The 14762-nt window shown below is 38.7% G+C and overlaps 1 protein-coding gene across 4 annotated transcripts in view; it reads left to right on the plus strand.

The window, feature by feature from the left end:
- LOC114308709 (uncharacterized) overlaps positions 1-13891 on the plus strand; it is a 35235-nt gene extending 21344 nt beyond the window's left edge. Inside the window, exons 3-6 of one of the 4 annotated variants that reach the window (XM_082878078.1) lie at positions 11474-11528; positions 12749-12970; positions 13088-13165; positions 13631-13891. In XM_082878078.1, the coding sequence (XP_082734204.1) occupies positions 11474-11528; positions 12749-12970; positions 13088-13165; positions 13631-13831 (556 nt within the window). In that variant the 3' untranslated portion in view covers positions 13832-13891. Of the gene's footprint in view, positions 1-11473; positions 11529-12748; positions 13166-13630 lie in introns of all 4 variants that reach the window. The other 3 variants (XM_082878079.1, XM_082878076.1, XM_082878077.1) reach the window with 3 other exon arrangements.
- The last annotated feature ends 871 nt before the right edge of the window (positions 13892-14762 follow it).

Genomic DNA, 14762 nt, shown 5'->3' on the forward strand with positions numbered 1-14762 from the left:
AAGAGAGAGGTCATGCCGTTGGTTAGTAGAAACCCTCAAAAGAGGATTGAAACCATTGAGCACAAACCTCAATTTCAAGCTTAAACACAACTCTAAGGCAAAACAACCCTCAAAGTAAATGAAAAAGTGAAGAAATAGGGGAAGTTGCAGATATTTCAGTCCTGGAATTAGGCATGAAAAAACATTAAAACATGCAACCAAGGCATACAAATGATGTTCAAAGCCCAAAATCACTAAGTTAGTGAAGGAAATAACCCTATAGCTATGCAAAACAAGCCTCAACTGATGCAACCAGCCCAAAATAGAGCTAAAACAGGTCGAAATAGTGGCAAAAACATGTTGAGATTAAGCTACAAAATGTTAGAAAAATATGTTCACATGTTAAACTATCTAGGCATGCAAACAAGACGCAAGGAAGGGAGACTAACCCTCCTAATTTTGGACTTCAAAACAAGGTTTTTACCACTGAAAATCCTCTGAAATTCAGTGGTTAAAAGGCCAAAAAAAAGTTGATTTAAAAGCTTTTAAATGAGGCACAAAACTTAACAAACTAAGTAACAAAAGGGTGAACCATCCCTAACTCAAAAAGGGCCTCAAACCACTATTTTTAAACCATAAAAATAGAGATTTTTGGAGGTCAAAACCAGCTCAAAAATAGTATGTAAAGATGGCAAAACATGTATTTAAAAGAAGTTTAAAATACAAGTGTTATACCTCTTGAATACAAGATGCAATTTAGAACAACAAAACAAGCTAAATCAAGCCAAAATCCACTTCTAGAGCTCAAAAGGACCTCAAGAGACCTCAGCTCTAAGGTGAGAGTGTTTGGTTTAGGGTTGATATTCCAAAGTGTAGAGAAACTAGACTTAAGGCACAAAATAACAAGAGAGAGGAAATTCTAGAGAGAGAATTTTTGTCTTCAAAATTTTCTAACCCCTCCACATGGAGGAGAGGGGTTATATATAGAAAATGCGAATTCCCTTCACAAAGATCCAGCCACACACGTGTTAGAAGATGCATCAATTTGTGCAAACAGCTGGCACAAAGTATCACAAAATATCTATTGGAACACTGCTGGTCGGCCGGCCATCAGTTATGGCCGGCAAGGCTTCATTGATGGCCGGCAGGCCAAAAGCCACAGGCGACAGCTCACAAAAATGGCCGGCAGGCCATCACCAACCTCATTCTGAAAGGACCTAAGCATGGTCCAAATATGAGGCAAAAAGGATGCAGGGTTTGAAAAACTCAAACCCGTTGCATTCCGCCGCGGACTTCAAGCACTCAGTGAGCAATCAGACTTGCCACCGGATGTACTTGCAAGATCATCCAAGTCTTAAAAGGCCGTCAAAAATGGGATGTCTACAAACACGTGCTTTGATACCACTCTGTCACGACTCAAACCCGCCCCTATAAGTTTAGCATTGTAACCGGCTAGTAATCCTTGGATTACCAAAGGCCTCTGAACCGAATAACGTATAATCAAGGAGTTGCGGAAGCAAATATACAAAATACAACGTCGATTGAGCTGTGTAAACAGACATAGGACAAAATAATGTCAAACTTTATAAGCATACATATCACGTCACATAGATACAGTAATTATACGTCACCCCATGAACAGATAACCAAAAACAAACTGTTCATTAAACAAGAGAAAACAAAGTATTGAACGTTCAAAAAGACATGGCCACATGACTTGACTTGGTCCAGAACCTCCGCGGGAGGTGCAATGTGTGGCTGACAAAACGGAATCCCAGGCCATCAACTCTGGCCCTGATCACATGCCTAGTCAGCTACATACATAATATAAATAGTGAGCGAAAATCCAGTGAATAATAACAAAGTAAAGGGTTTTCATGAATGATGTCCCATATTAGCTCCGAAAAATAGATTCATATTTATTTCAGAAACAAAAGCAGATCCATATTCATAATCTTGTCCAAATCATACACAGAAATTAAAGTTCATGCTAAATCGTACGTGGTACATCCATTAGCGCTAACAGAACAGATATAGAACAGATGTAGAACAGATGGTGGTTATGAGTAACCAGTTCCATAAAGGAACCTCCGGATTCGGGTAACAGATAACAGATATGCTGAGCCCCGTGATGGAGCCTCCGGTATGGGTAACAGAGTGCAGACATATTAAGTTCCATAATGGACCCTCCGATACCGGGTAACAGCTAACAGACATCACATGATGCTAAGGATGCCACGAATACATTGTCAGAAATTGGACAATCATTCATTGTGCAGAACATATCATTTTAGAAAACAGATCATAATTCATCATACAGAAAATAAATAAAGTTGAACATAGCTTTACTAAGCTATTACTCACAAATGGCTTTAGGTGCAGATAGACAGAGCAGACTAATCGAACGGTTTACGGCACGTGACCTACATCAACACATAACAAATACACATTTGAAACACACGTTGGAATATGTCTAACTCATTACGTTTCATTCTTAGTGTGTTTCTACATTTCACCCTCATTATTATGTTTTAATCTTGGCTTAGTAATGCCTAGCATGCAATGAGGATGCCAAAATGTACTTGAACTCATTTAACAAAACTTGCTGAAAATAGGGGTCCCGCTCGAGCGCAACTTCCCTCCGCTCGAGTGGACATACAATGTGTGAGGGGATGCTCGAGCGCAACTTACCACGCTCGAGTGTTCTGCAAATTTTGAGAAAGTACTAGTTATGTGATTTTTACGCTCAACGAACACTCGTTGGTCGCTCGAGCATAAGACTCATGTCCTCGCTTGAGTGCAACTCTTGCTGCTCGAGCGATCTGCAAAAACATGAACTTCTGGGAGCTAGTATTTTACGCTCGAGCGAACTTCTGGCCGCTTGAGCGGAGATGTAAAAGCAAAAGTGGCCGCTCGAGCGCAGGATTTGACGCTCGAGCGGAGAGGTTGAATTCTGGAATTTCCAGATTCACCTCTAAGCTCCCAAATTTGACTTCAAAGCTGCAATTTTTGTTCTTTTGGGCCAAAAACTTAAGGAAACATTTAGAAACTTGTGTAACAATATGAAATGAAGATTAATTCACAAAATTAAAGCCCAAAACCAAATCAATTCTTTAAAACTAAGCTTGAAATTTTGTATATACAACATGCAAGCAATGATATAAGATATTGTCTTTCAAAACATGAGTAATTTGGGATTGTAAGTGCAAAACTATGGTGAGCTCTCAACATTTAACAAAGATGACCTCTTGCATGTATGGATTGATTGTAAATTAAACTCAAAATTCATGAATTATGCATGCATGCATGAATTAATCTTTCATTCTACATTCTTACTTTAATTCCCATGCTTAATCTTCTAATTCTCTTGAATTCTTGCACTAAGTAATTCAAATTCATGTTTGAGGAGTTGAATTTCCTACCTTAAGCCTTGAGCTAGCAAGTGTTGGAGCCAAATTTCCCTCCAAGGTTGAGTAATTCTTGATTTTCCCTCTAAATTTCCTACAATTCACTCTAATTGTTGAAGTTCCTCTCCCAACTCTTACACTCTTTTCTTTCTCACGTTTGAGTCAAAAGATGAGGATATGAAAATGTATATAATAGCCTTGAGTCTACAATTTGCCTTATATAGGCTTGGGTAAAGGTTTAATTATTTATTGATCAAACTAATCGAGTAGACATTAAATTATTTTAATTTAATCGTTCCAATTTGAAATTTAATTCAACCTACCATAAAATTTTAAAAATTCTAATTAACACATAAATCAAGTCAATTTCTAAATCGGGTACCTATAAGGCCTTCAATTTCGCAATCGAAATGAAAACATGAACGTATCTTCCTACGTTAAACAGATATAAACACAAATAAGGCAACATATGATGCAAAATTTTACTTTAATTACTCCTTGGGCATAATTAAGCATGGATTAATGTTAATTATGGGTCAGGATTGTTACAGATATAAGCCCACTGTGTTCCACCTGTTCGAAAATAAAGTGGTACCGAGAATAAACTTCAGGATGCCTCTGGTATACTGCTCCATCTCCTCTAATGTCTTGGGCTCGCTCCCTCTAAACTGCTCAGCAAACCAGCTATATCTAACCATAGCTGTCTAGTACAAGGGTGGACGCGCTCCTAGTAGTTCGATCCAGGCCGCTTCACACTCCCCCGTGTCGGTGTCGAAAGGGATCAAATCACCCCCTACTCCTAAGCCGGTGATCATAGCAAAGTCGTAGGGAGTCATCGTCATCTCCCTGGTAGTGGAGAAGTGGAAGGAGTTGGTGGTGTCCCAGCACCTCTCCACTAATCCTCCCAGAAGAGGACGGCTGGCAATGACCCGTGTTAGGTTGGAGCAAAAGCGGCCGAAGCCGGTCTCGTCAACAATGTCGCAAACTCCAGTAGGGAGCTCGTCGTACCAATCTCGTGCAGTCGTAGCTCTGTACCCTCTGAAGGCACGAGACTCCCCATGTAGCAAAGAACAGATGAATCAGATAAGATAGTGATGAAAGTATAGTTAGATGAACGACAGTGCAAAAAATGCTATTTAAAGATAGGCAGGAATGCATGAAAATAGATTTCATACATCAGTAGCGCTGGCTGACAAGTGGGAGGCTGGCTCCCTCAGTAGGAGGTCCTCTGGCACATTGCAAGCGAGGTCGCTGAATTGCCTAATGCCTCCGGGAGGCAAGATATGCATGCAGGGATGGTACCTTCAATGGTAACGGCTCCGGCTTAAGCTCAGGCTCAAACTCTGTCTCAAGGTCGGTCTCAATACCCTGAGCCGCCTCGCCCGCCTCGGCAATGACCGGCCCCTCTGCCTCGAGAACGGGTGGGAATACGGGGGGGATCTCTAGAGGAGCCTCTTCATGTGGTGAATCATCTGCCATCTGAAAAATGGGTGAAAAATAGGTGAAAAATGAAGAAAAATGGAGAAAAGAGGGTAAACTTAGAAAAAGTCAACCCTAGGAGAGAGAAAATGGGAGAAAAAATCGAAGCCCGGGAAAGTTCACGACACCCGAGAGAAACTCAAGGGGAACAAGCCTAAAAGGGTGAAAATGAGGAAAAAAGCGTCGAAATCAAAATCCAATCGGTTCAAAAGGAAGAGAATCAAGAGGGTTTAGTGAAAAAAATATGCGTAGGGCGTTGGAAAACATGTAAAAAGCTCGGACCGAGAGAGGGAAAGTGTCTAGAAAGAGAGGGAAGAATTTCAGACCTAGAGAAGTGAGAAAATGAGGAGTCTTGGTCTATATTTAAAGCCCGTGGGTGAAATGTCCAAAAAACCCCGAACTGCCATCGGTGGCCGGCAACACCTCTTGATGGCTGGCAAGTGGCTGGCATCCTCCCTCTGTGGCCGGCAGGTGGCCGGTGGCCTTCCTCTGTGTCTTGATGATGTTTTGTGTCTTTGTTTTCCAGAGAGTGCAAGGAAGGTTCGCTGTTGTGTCCAGATTGTCTCTACGGAAGCTCAAAACTGTGTTCTAACGCATGATGTTCATAACTTGTCAACATGAACAAGGTGTATCCTTTTTTTAAACATATTACAATTCCTTCGAGAGGTAAATCAGAAGGTGCCATCGATATTCGTTTTATGTCTTCGTTCTCTTTTCGTTCTCTCTTGTTGTATAAGAATATACATTTCACATATATTTTGGCATAGAATATGCATTTCATTTATACGTATCATGCATGCGCGTCTTGCTTCAGTTATGATTCACGCATAGAATATGCTCTTGCTCTTATTTCATGCATAGAATATGATTTTGTTTCTTGCATAAAACATGTTACGTCAGTTGTTTATCTGATATGGAACATCTTTGTGCATCTATCGCACTTGCTCACTTTGTGCATCTATCGCACACGCTCATTCTTCTTTGCAGCTTTAGTTTCATCTCAGGACGTGCGAGCGCGAGCCCGAGCGGTCTTTTCTTATCTCAGGACGCGTGATGCGCGGCCCTAGGCGTGTTTCATTTCGGGACGTGTGAAATACGATCTCGAGCGGTTTCTTATCTCAGGACGCGTGATGCGCGGCCCTAGGCATATTTCATCTTTGGACGTGTGAAATATGATCCCAAGCGGTTTCTTGTTTCTCAAGATGCATGAAACGCAGCCCTGGGCGGGTTTTATCTCGGGACGTGCGAAGCGTGAGCTTGAGTGGTTTTCTTCTTATCTCAGGACACGTGAAGCGTGGCCCTGGGCATGTTTTATCTCGGGACGTGTGAAACTCGACCTCGAGCGGTTTCTTATCTCAAGCCGCGTGAAACTTGGCCCTGGGCAGGTGTTATCTCAGGACGTGCGAAGCGCGAGCTTGAGCGGTTTTCTTCTTATCTCAGGACGCGTAAAGTGCGGCCTTGGGTGGGTTTTATCTCGGGACGTGTGAAACATGACCCCGAGTGGTTTTTGTTTTATCTTAGGACGCGTGAAGCACAGCCCTAGGCAGGTTTTATCTCGGGACATGCGAAGCGCAAGCCCGAGCAGTTTTCTTCTTATCTCACGATGCGTGAAGTGCGGCCCTAGGCGGGTGTTTTTCTCGGGACGTGTGAAACACAACCTCGAGCAGTTTTTGTTTTATCTCAGGATGCGTGAAGCATGGCCCTGGGCGGGTTTTATCTCGAGATGCGTGAAACGTGAGCCTGAGCAGTTTTCGTTCCATCTTGGGATGTGTGAAACGCGACCTCGAGTGGTTTTATTTCTCCGGACGCGTGAAACACGGCCTTGGGTGGGTTTCATCTCAAGATGCGTGAAACGCGAGCCCGAGCAATTTTCTTAGTTTCTCAAGATACGTGAAATGCAACCCTGAGCGGTATTTTCTTTCCTCGTCCCGTGTTTTGGCGTGGTTAGAGTGTGTTTTGGGTCTTTTCGCTTTTAAAGCTTGAAGCTGCTCATTCATATGTTGTTGCATCATATTGCTTATTACACTTGTTATTTGCTTATTGTATCATCTTGCACGATCATAAGTTTTCAAAATAGTCAACTTCGCGAAGCGTGTGAGTCCAGCTTTCAAAGTTGCATTGTGTATATCATTTGCATTTTGCCCCAGAACTACGTTGGTTTGATTCCTTGCAAAGGGATACGTAGGCAGCCTGCAGGTGTAACCATTTATTTCTGTCTTAATTGTTTGTCCAAGTGTTACGGCCTTGTCAAAAATGGGTCGTCTCCGGGCTTTGATATTCACTCACGTCATTTCATGACTCCGAGTTATGTCAAAGAGGGGCAACTGTAGACACCCAATTTTTGATGACTCTTACGACTTGGACGCCATCGCATGCACACCCGATGACGAGTCTATTTGCTTGCCAGGTGCTCGAAGTCCTCAGTGGAATGCCACAGCTTTGAGCCCTTTAAACCCTACACCCTTGTTGTCTCATTCTTGGACCAATCCTTGGTTCTTCAAGCCTGCAGCCTCTAGTGGCCTGCCGGCCACTTGTAGAGGCTGCCGGCCATCACTTTTGGTTGCCGGCCACCCGTGTCTTTTGCAGATATTTTGTGACAGTTGTGCCAGCTATTTGCAGAGATGCATGCATCTGCCCCCATGTATAGGGCTGAATGTTTTTGAGGGAGATTCATGTTCTCTATATATAGAGGGCCTCTTTCTCATGTTTTAAGGTTAGAAAAATTTCGAAGCAAAATTTTTCCTCTCTCTACCAAATTTCTACACTTTTGCCTATACACCCTTAACCTTTTGCCTATACACCCTTAACCAAACCTTCTCATCTTTGAGCTGAGGTGTCTTTGAGGCTTGTTTGAGCTCTTGAGGGTGTTGTTTGATTGGTTTTGTTGCTTGGAATTGATTTCATCTTCAAAACGTACAAGGCTTTGCCTACTTGCTTGCTTTAACTATTCTTTTTCTTGCAATTTTCCAATTGTTTTTGGGCTGTAAAACTTTTGTATTTTTGGGCTGAAGCTTGGGTTTTATGGCCATTAAAGGTTGAGGCGTTGATAGCCCTTCTTTACACCTTGTTTTGAAGGCCTTTGCACTTGTGTTTCCCTTCCCTTGTACTATCCATTTTTGAGTTTTTAAACACTATTTTTCAGAGTTATTTCAATGGCCAAAATCATGTTTTGAAGTCTAAATTTGGAGGGGTTAGCCTCCCCTCCTTGTGTCTTGCTTACTAGCCTAGCTTGTGCTATGTTTTAGCTTATTATTCTAGCTATTTTTGTCTTAATTCCAGCATGTTTTAGGACTTATTTTAGGCTGTTTTAGTACTATTTTTGGTTGATAGTTGCATTTGAGCTTTGTTTTGTATGCTTGTAGTGTAATTGTCCTCAGAAGTTTGGTGTTCTAGGCCTTAGACACCACTTTATTTGAGTTGATTGAATTTATTTATGACTTTCCATACTTGTGATCACTCCTAATCACCTCTGCAACCTCCCCCTTTCTTGGCTTTTGTTTTGCTTTGAAAGTAGTTCAAACAACTTGTTTGTTTAAGCATGAGATTGAAGTGTCATGCTTAATAGTTTAATCCCTTAGAGGGTTCATTACCAACTGTATGATGTCTCTTTCATGCCTAAAACACCTCTTGGTTTGAGCCTTCTTTCCATTTAGAGGACTTAAACTCACCATTGGACTCAATTGATTAAAGGATGGTTGGTAATTCAAATGGAGTAATAAAATGGGGATAAAAATGGTACAAGATAATAATTGGTTTTGTATTCAATCAGACGTTAATTGAACACATGGAAACTTGAGGCACTTCATACTCATTAGTGATGAAATGATTTAAGTTTCCAAGGTCACTATTTTCCTTGATCATCCATGATAGGGAGGTAGTTTTATGAGTCTTATTTTGTTGCATTTATTGAACTTGCACACTTTGGTTCACAAGCCATCATGCAATGAAATTGCTTAAGTTGGTGGTTTGTGGCTTAAGTTTACTGCTCCTTTGATTTGTTCATGAAAATGAGGGGTGAGTTGTGCAGACAACCCTTGAGAATACCCTGTGCATGCTATGTTTGCTCTCTGTTGCAGCAAGATGAACTGTGCATCAGTGTTCGGTAGGCCACTTTCCATGGCCGGTAGATGGTCGACAGGCCACCTTTGATGGCCAGCCGGCTATAACTGGTGGCTAGCAGGCCTCATCACTGGCCAGCCGGCCACTGATGCAAAATTTAGCAGTGTGTTCTTGAAGTAGAGTAGAGCTATTCAGGAAGTGGGCAACAGTGTAAGTATTTTCTATGCAACAGAGGCTTTTCGGAAGCAAAACGGTGGCCTTTTTGGGTGGAAACCAAGCATGCGTATGAACATCCCTCGCTTCTCGAGGCATAGTGTAGCTTAGTACTTAATTGTTTAGCTTAATTACTTCTTTTAATTGCACTTGTTTTGTAATTATTTAATTAGTTAAAGTAGTTAGCTTGTTGTGATGTTGTAATCATTAATTAACTAGAATAGTTAGTTAATTCATATGTTGTTGTAATCATTAATTAAGTAGCTTAGCTAATTATTCATTTCGGTTTGTAATGGTTAGCTTAATTAACTTAGCTTAGCTTGTCAACTAGCTTAGTTTATCGGGACTCTCCTTCGTGAGAGCACAATGTAATGTGTATGTCTTCTAACTCCTTGTCTTTCTCCCTTTTATTTCCCTTTTATTTACTAGCTTATGATGGTTAGTTTAGGGACATCATATTTTGTTTAGCATGCTTCATGTTTGCATCCATTTGTATTGCATGCATCGGGGCTCGGTACATCATTCTAACTTACATTGCTAGTTTAAATACTTCTTTGAATACATGCTTAGACCGCATGCTATTTAATTTATTCCTATGCCATATTAGTAGCCAAGCCTAGTAATTGCATATTACATATGTTGCATTAGTCATAGTGCATAGTTAGGATCATGCATTGTTCTAACTTTTTTATTTTTTTGGCTTGGAGTACTAGGTAAGTTTTTATTTGCTTTAGCATATTACATGAATGTGATTGTTGCCATGTCTAACATGCTTGCCATGAGGCTAATTGCTTAATTGATATAACTGCTTGAATGTCTGTGGATGAAGGCTAGTTGCTTGAATTGGAATAATTTAAGTAAATGTTCATATGCGATCACTCTTTCAAGTGGTACATATTCGAAACAATTTTGCAAACAAACATGAATCAAGTGTTTCAATTCTTGCGATTTAGTCTATACTTGTGTGTGTGCGCATCACATAGTAGTGCTAGCCTAATAAACCGGAACGAGAGCATATAATGTACATAAGATTCATATCATGATTAGATAAGGCCGATATTTGATCGGGCGAGCGGGGTGCTCAATTCATGACCTTCCTCTCTCGTACCTAAGTTCCTGAGTCGAGACAATCTTGGTGATGACGGACATGTGGCCTTTGGCACGAGTCATGGGTTTCCTAAATTTTTTCAAAATAAATTATTTAGGTGGCGACTCTGTATTTGGCAAAGCAGTCTATTTTTGGCATTTTTTGATTGAAAATCGATTTTCCAAAAAGATTTGCCGAATTAGGACTCTTTGGTGTTTATCTATTTCACATTGCACTTGTGGAATCAGATTCAAAACCGCGGGGGTCCGATACTATAGGGCTTATTTCGACTTCCGAAAGGGGGAGCGAAAACGTCGAGCTACAACATGCACATTATTTAGTGTACTTCAATACGTTACTTTGTTTCGCACTACGTAAAGTTTTATCTGTAGGTATATTTCCCATGTAACTTGGCAGCAGTTTTTTTTTTTTTTTCCCCCTTTCCCTTTTGGGGTGTCAACTGGTTCGAATTGCCTAGAGCCTGCCTACTATACAAATTCTGGCTCAAAGGTTTTGTTTTGTTTTGTTTTGTTTTTGTTTTTTTTTTTTTTTTTTGGGTTGTTTGGTCAATCTTATATTCAACATATTTAACTAGTTTATTCTTTTACTCTTAACAGTTATTTTGTGTGTGTGTGTTGATGTTGTTTGCAGTTTAGTCTTGCTTAGAGGACATGACTGGGCATGTATTCAACATGTTGTAATGGATGTCCATGTACTTTTTCTAGAAATGGAAGTCTCTAGAGGGCAGATCGGGCTGTCCATGTAATTTTTATAGATGGAACCATGGATTTGTAATTCACGGATTTTCATTAGACTTTTACATTCTTGTGTGCAAATTTTATTAGATTTATGATCAGAAAATTCTGAATCCACTGCAATTACAGATTTGGCATCTTTAACATTTCGTGGGATACATGAGTTTGCATTATGGTTAAAAAATTCAGTATAAACATATGATATGCATATGGCTGCACCTCTAACTGATCCCATCATACCACCACTGCATTTGCTGTGTGGCTGTAACTGCTACCCTTTTTAGCATCGCTTTTGTCTGGCTACTATACAACTTAAGCCTCTTATTGAATGATAGGTTGTGGATTCACTTAATAGTCATCCCACTGTTCGGCCAATGCCACATCAACAACAATCTCATACATTTTCATCCCAAAAGATGAGCAATCATTTAATCAAAGCCTTTTTGGCAATACAAGACCTTATTAATTAAAATACTTATTCTTATTAAATGTAGGTTCACCTTTCAAAGAAAGAGAAGAAGAAGAGTAAGGAGAAGAAGAACTAACAAGGTAAAAGTTTGATGTCCATTTCTTTGAATAATAGGTTGGAACTGTTTATTTGAATAGGTTTATTGAATAGGACAAGAACTTGAATATGGAAAATGGAAATGCTTCATATGATATTCACCATCCATGCAGTTACTTCGATACATGCATGTTTGGTTCTCTTTCATTTCTTTCTTTTCTTTTATTTTTTGTCATTATTATTATTGTTTATTTTTTTAACTAACCTTTAAGTGTTTTGAATTGCTTGAAGAGTTAATGTTGCTCTTCAGAGAGAACTTCACAAACCCAAGTCTGATCGCTCTTGCATACATCTAGAGTTCGATATATTAGGAACTGGTATTATGTAAGTTTATGGCTGCCTAATTCATCTAATCGAGGTTCAGATTTAATTGTTTTATATGTATTGGATCATTGTGCAAGTAGTTCATTATATAGCTTTTTATGTGCAAGGAAAAATTAAAATGAAAAAAAAAAAATGAGGACGAATTTCGTGCTAATAAATTCTATTCTGCATTAAGATCTGTATTTGTTCAAGAATAGCTAGGTTTTAGTAGTTGACTGACTGTCTTGAGTGCAACTGTGCAATACATGTATATTGTGCATGTCTGGCATTATGTATTTATGGGTTGCCACCTTGTTGAGCTATTCATCTATGTACATTTTGAAAGGTTTTATATCTACATTGGAAAGCATTTATCCACATAAAATTAAGGGAGCAATGAACAAGTAAAAAAGAATGGAGTCTTTAACCTAGAACTAGAGGGGGAATGGTGAACAATGACATTTGCATGCCTGTGATTCAAAATTCAAGCTAGGACGCTGTTTTTTAAAATGGATAAATTTTAGGATAAAATTTTAAATGTAGATTTTTAAGATAAATTTTTGGAACTTATTTATCACACTATATTCTTTGTTCATGTTATTACCTATGTTTCTTTTTATAATTTATGGTATCAGTGTTTTGTTTACAAGCATTCAAAAGTTGCACATGCTAGTGCTTGTTATGCTTCTCTCAATTTCGATGTAACTGGGGTTTGCCATAGCACAGAGGAGCATCCCAAGCAGAAAGGAAGTTTTGATAGTGGTTTATTCGCTCCATCTTGTACAGGGAAAACCTTTGGTGATTTATATATGATGAATAGAGTTTCTACTAGGTCCATCGAGGAAAGCAATCCTGAAGTCCAAAACTTCAGCAATAATGAGCTAATGATTTCTTTTGGCAGCAATGCACGGGAATAGTTGCTGATGTTATGAATAATGTTCCTATGGAGCAAACATTTAGTTTCGAAACTAATCTGAGTAGGGAAAACAGTACAATAGGGAAGGATGCAAAAGAGGAAAGCCGGTTACTTGGTCCATCTTGTTTTCCCAAAACATGCGCTGATGATAATCATTTGAGCAGGGTTCATACTGGTGGAATTTGGGATGGGCCCATGATGGATGAGGTTGTAAATTCTGAGCATGACAAGTTAACTATTGGTTTTGGCAGCATGAATACCCAATTAGGTGGGAATGTCATGCCTGGCAATATATGGAGACTTGATGAAGAAATTGTCTTGCAGGGTACTTCAGCTGAAATTTCAGCCCAGCAGCAGCAATCTGCAGGTTGTTTTCCCACCTTCGGTATGCTCTCAGATAAGGTACAAGTATCAATCTTGAAAATAGAGCATGTCACTAGTGAAAACTGTGAAAACTGCCAGTTTATTTTTGAAATTTTCGTAAGAACTACTACTATAGTATATCTTTTCTGTAAACTTTCATCATTTCTTTTCTTTTTTTTAACATTTTATTTGAAGGTTTGAAACTAATATCCTGAGGCAATATTGTGCAAAGCATTAAGTGTTCATTGCTTGGTTTGATGTATACATGTAATTTTAATTTGGATTTTTAAGATACTTTAACATTGCTTTTTTTTTTTTTTTTTTTTTTTTTAATTTGAAGTTATAGTGCATAATGTGATGAACTGATAGCAATCTTTTGCATTTTTTTTTTTGTTCTTCTTTTCGAGATTAACTTTTATTCTTATAATTTAGTCCCACAACAGTTACAAAAATTGGGTTATTCAGGTTACTTGTTAATGCTTGACATCATTTTTTTATCTTTAGCAGGAAGAAAATGAACTCCTTGGAGTTGATGGCAAGTATGACAGCATGTCAAGTTTTCAAGGGGCACAATCAGGTCATATTGAACATGTGGAATTTAATTTCCTGACCATGCAAAATTTGAATTCTCTTCTAGGAGACTCCAAATCTGTGTCCTATAACACACGGATGGTTTCGATATTCCTATGGTCGTTTGTTTGTTGAATGAAAATTTATGTGGAAGTTCTATTGAAATTTATGATAATCTGCTTGCTGAATTTGTCATTTGACAGGTTTGTTGCCTTATTTTGGTTTAGGATAAGCATGCAATGTTTCTCCACATTTAGTCAATATATGGAAATTTCAACAAAATTTTATCCATATTATTGCTATTTTTTACCTTTATTACAGGTATATTTTTAGTTCAATCACATAGAATTAGCATAATTTTCACACAAAAAAAGAAAAAAGAAAAAAAAAAGGGCTATAACGGCGTTTTTAAAATGTTGCTGTTGGAAATTTCAAAAAAAAAAAAAAAAAAAAAAAATCTAATAGCCTTTTTCAAATGTCACTATATCACTAACGGTTAGATTTTTAAATTATAAAGACGTCTATAATGGCATTTTTAAAATGTCGCCGATTGTAATATAACGGAGTTTCTTAAGCACCACAAGGCTATAGCGACGGCCACATGTTCAGCGTTTGGTAGTTAACGTTACAAAAAGAATTAGCGGCGTTTTTTATAGTTACAACGGCGTTTTTTTAACACCGCTAAATGCCGAATTTCTTGCAATGTATATTGTTCATTAAGACATCAAGATATATGCCTATTTTCAATTTCTGAATAATGTCTGGAGAGACAGTCTATATGCAAATAAATGTGATAAAAATTTAAAAGTTATGTGGAAGTCTTTTACTTGTGTCTCCTTAATACTATACACAAATGTATCTTTTGTGGAATAAATTCTATTTCATTTAAATTTCTCATGCTTATATAATATAAGCTTGCCTATCGTGCAAAAAGTTATTGTCAATATGTTTCAATAATGTTCTCTGTTTTGCCGATCTTCCTTTAAATTAGTAACACACAGTTCAAATTTCCCTTGGTAAGTAAATTACAACCTCAGTGCTTCATAATCTGGCAACTTGGCAAGTA

The sequence above is a fragment of the Camellia sinensis genome, chromosome 7 (genome assembly GCF_055761805.1).
Source record: "Camellia sinensis isolate YWXY chromosome 7, ASM5576180v1, whole genome shotgun sequence".
Classification (NCBI taxonomy): Eukaryota; Viridiplantae; Streptophyta; class Magnoliopsida; order Ericales; family Theaceae; genus Camellia; species Camellia sinensis.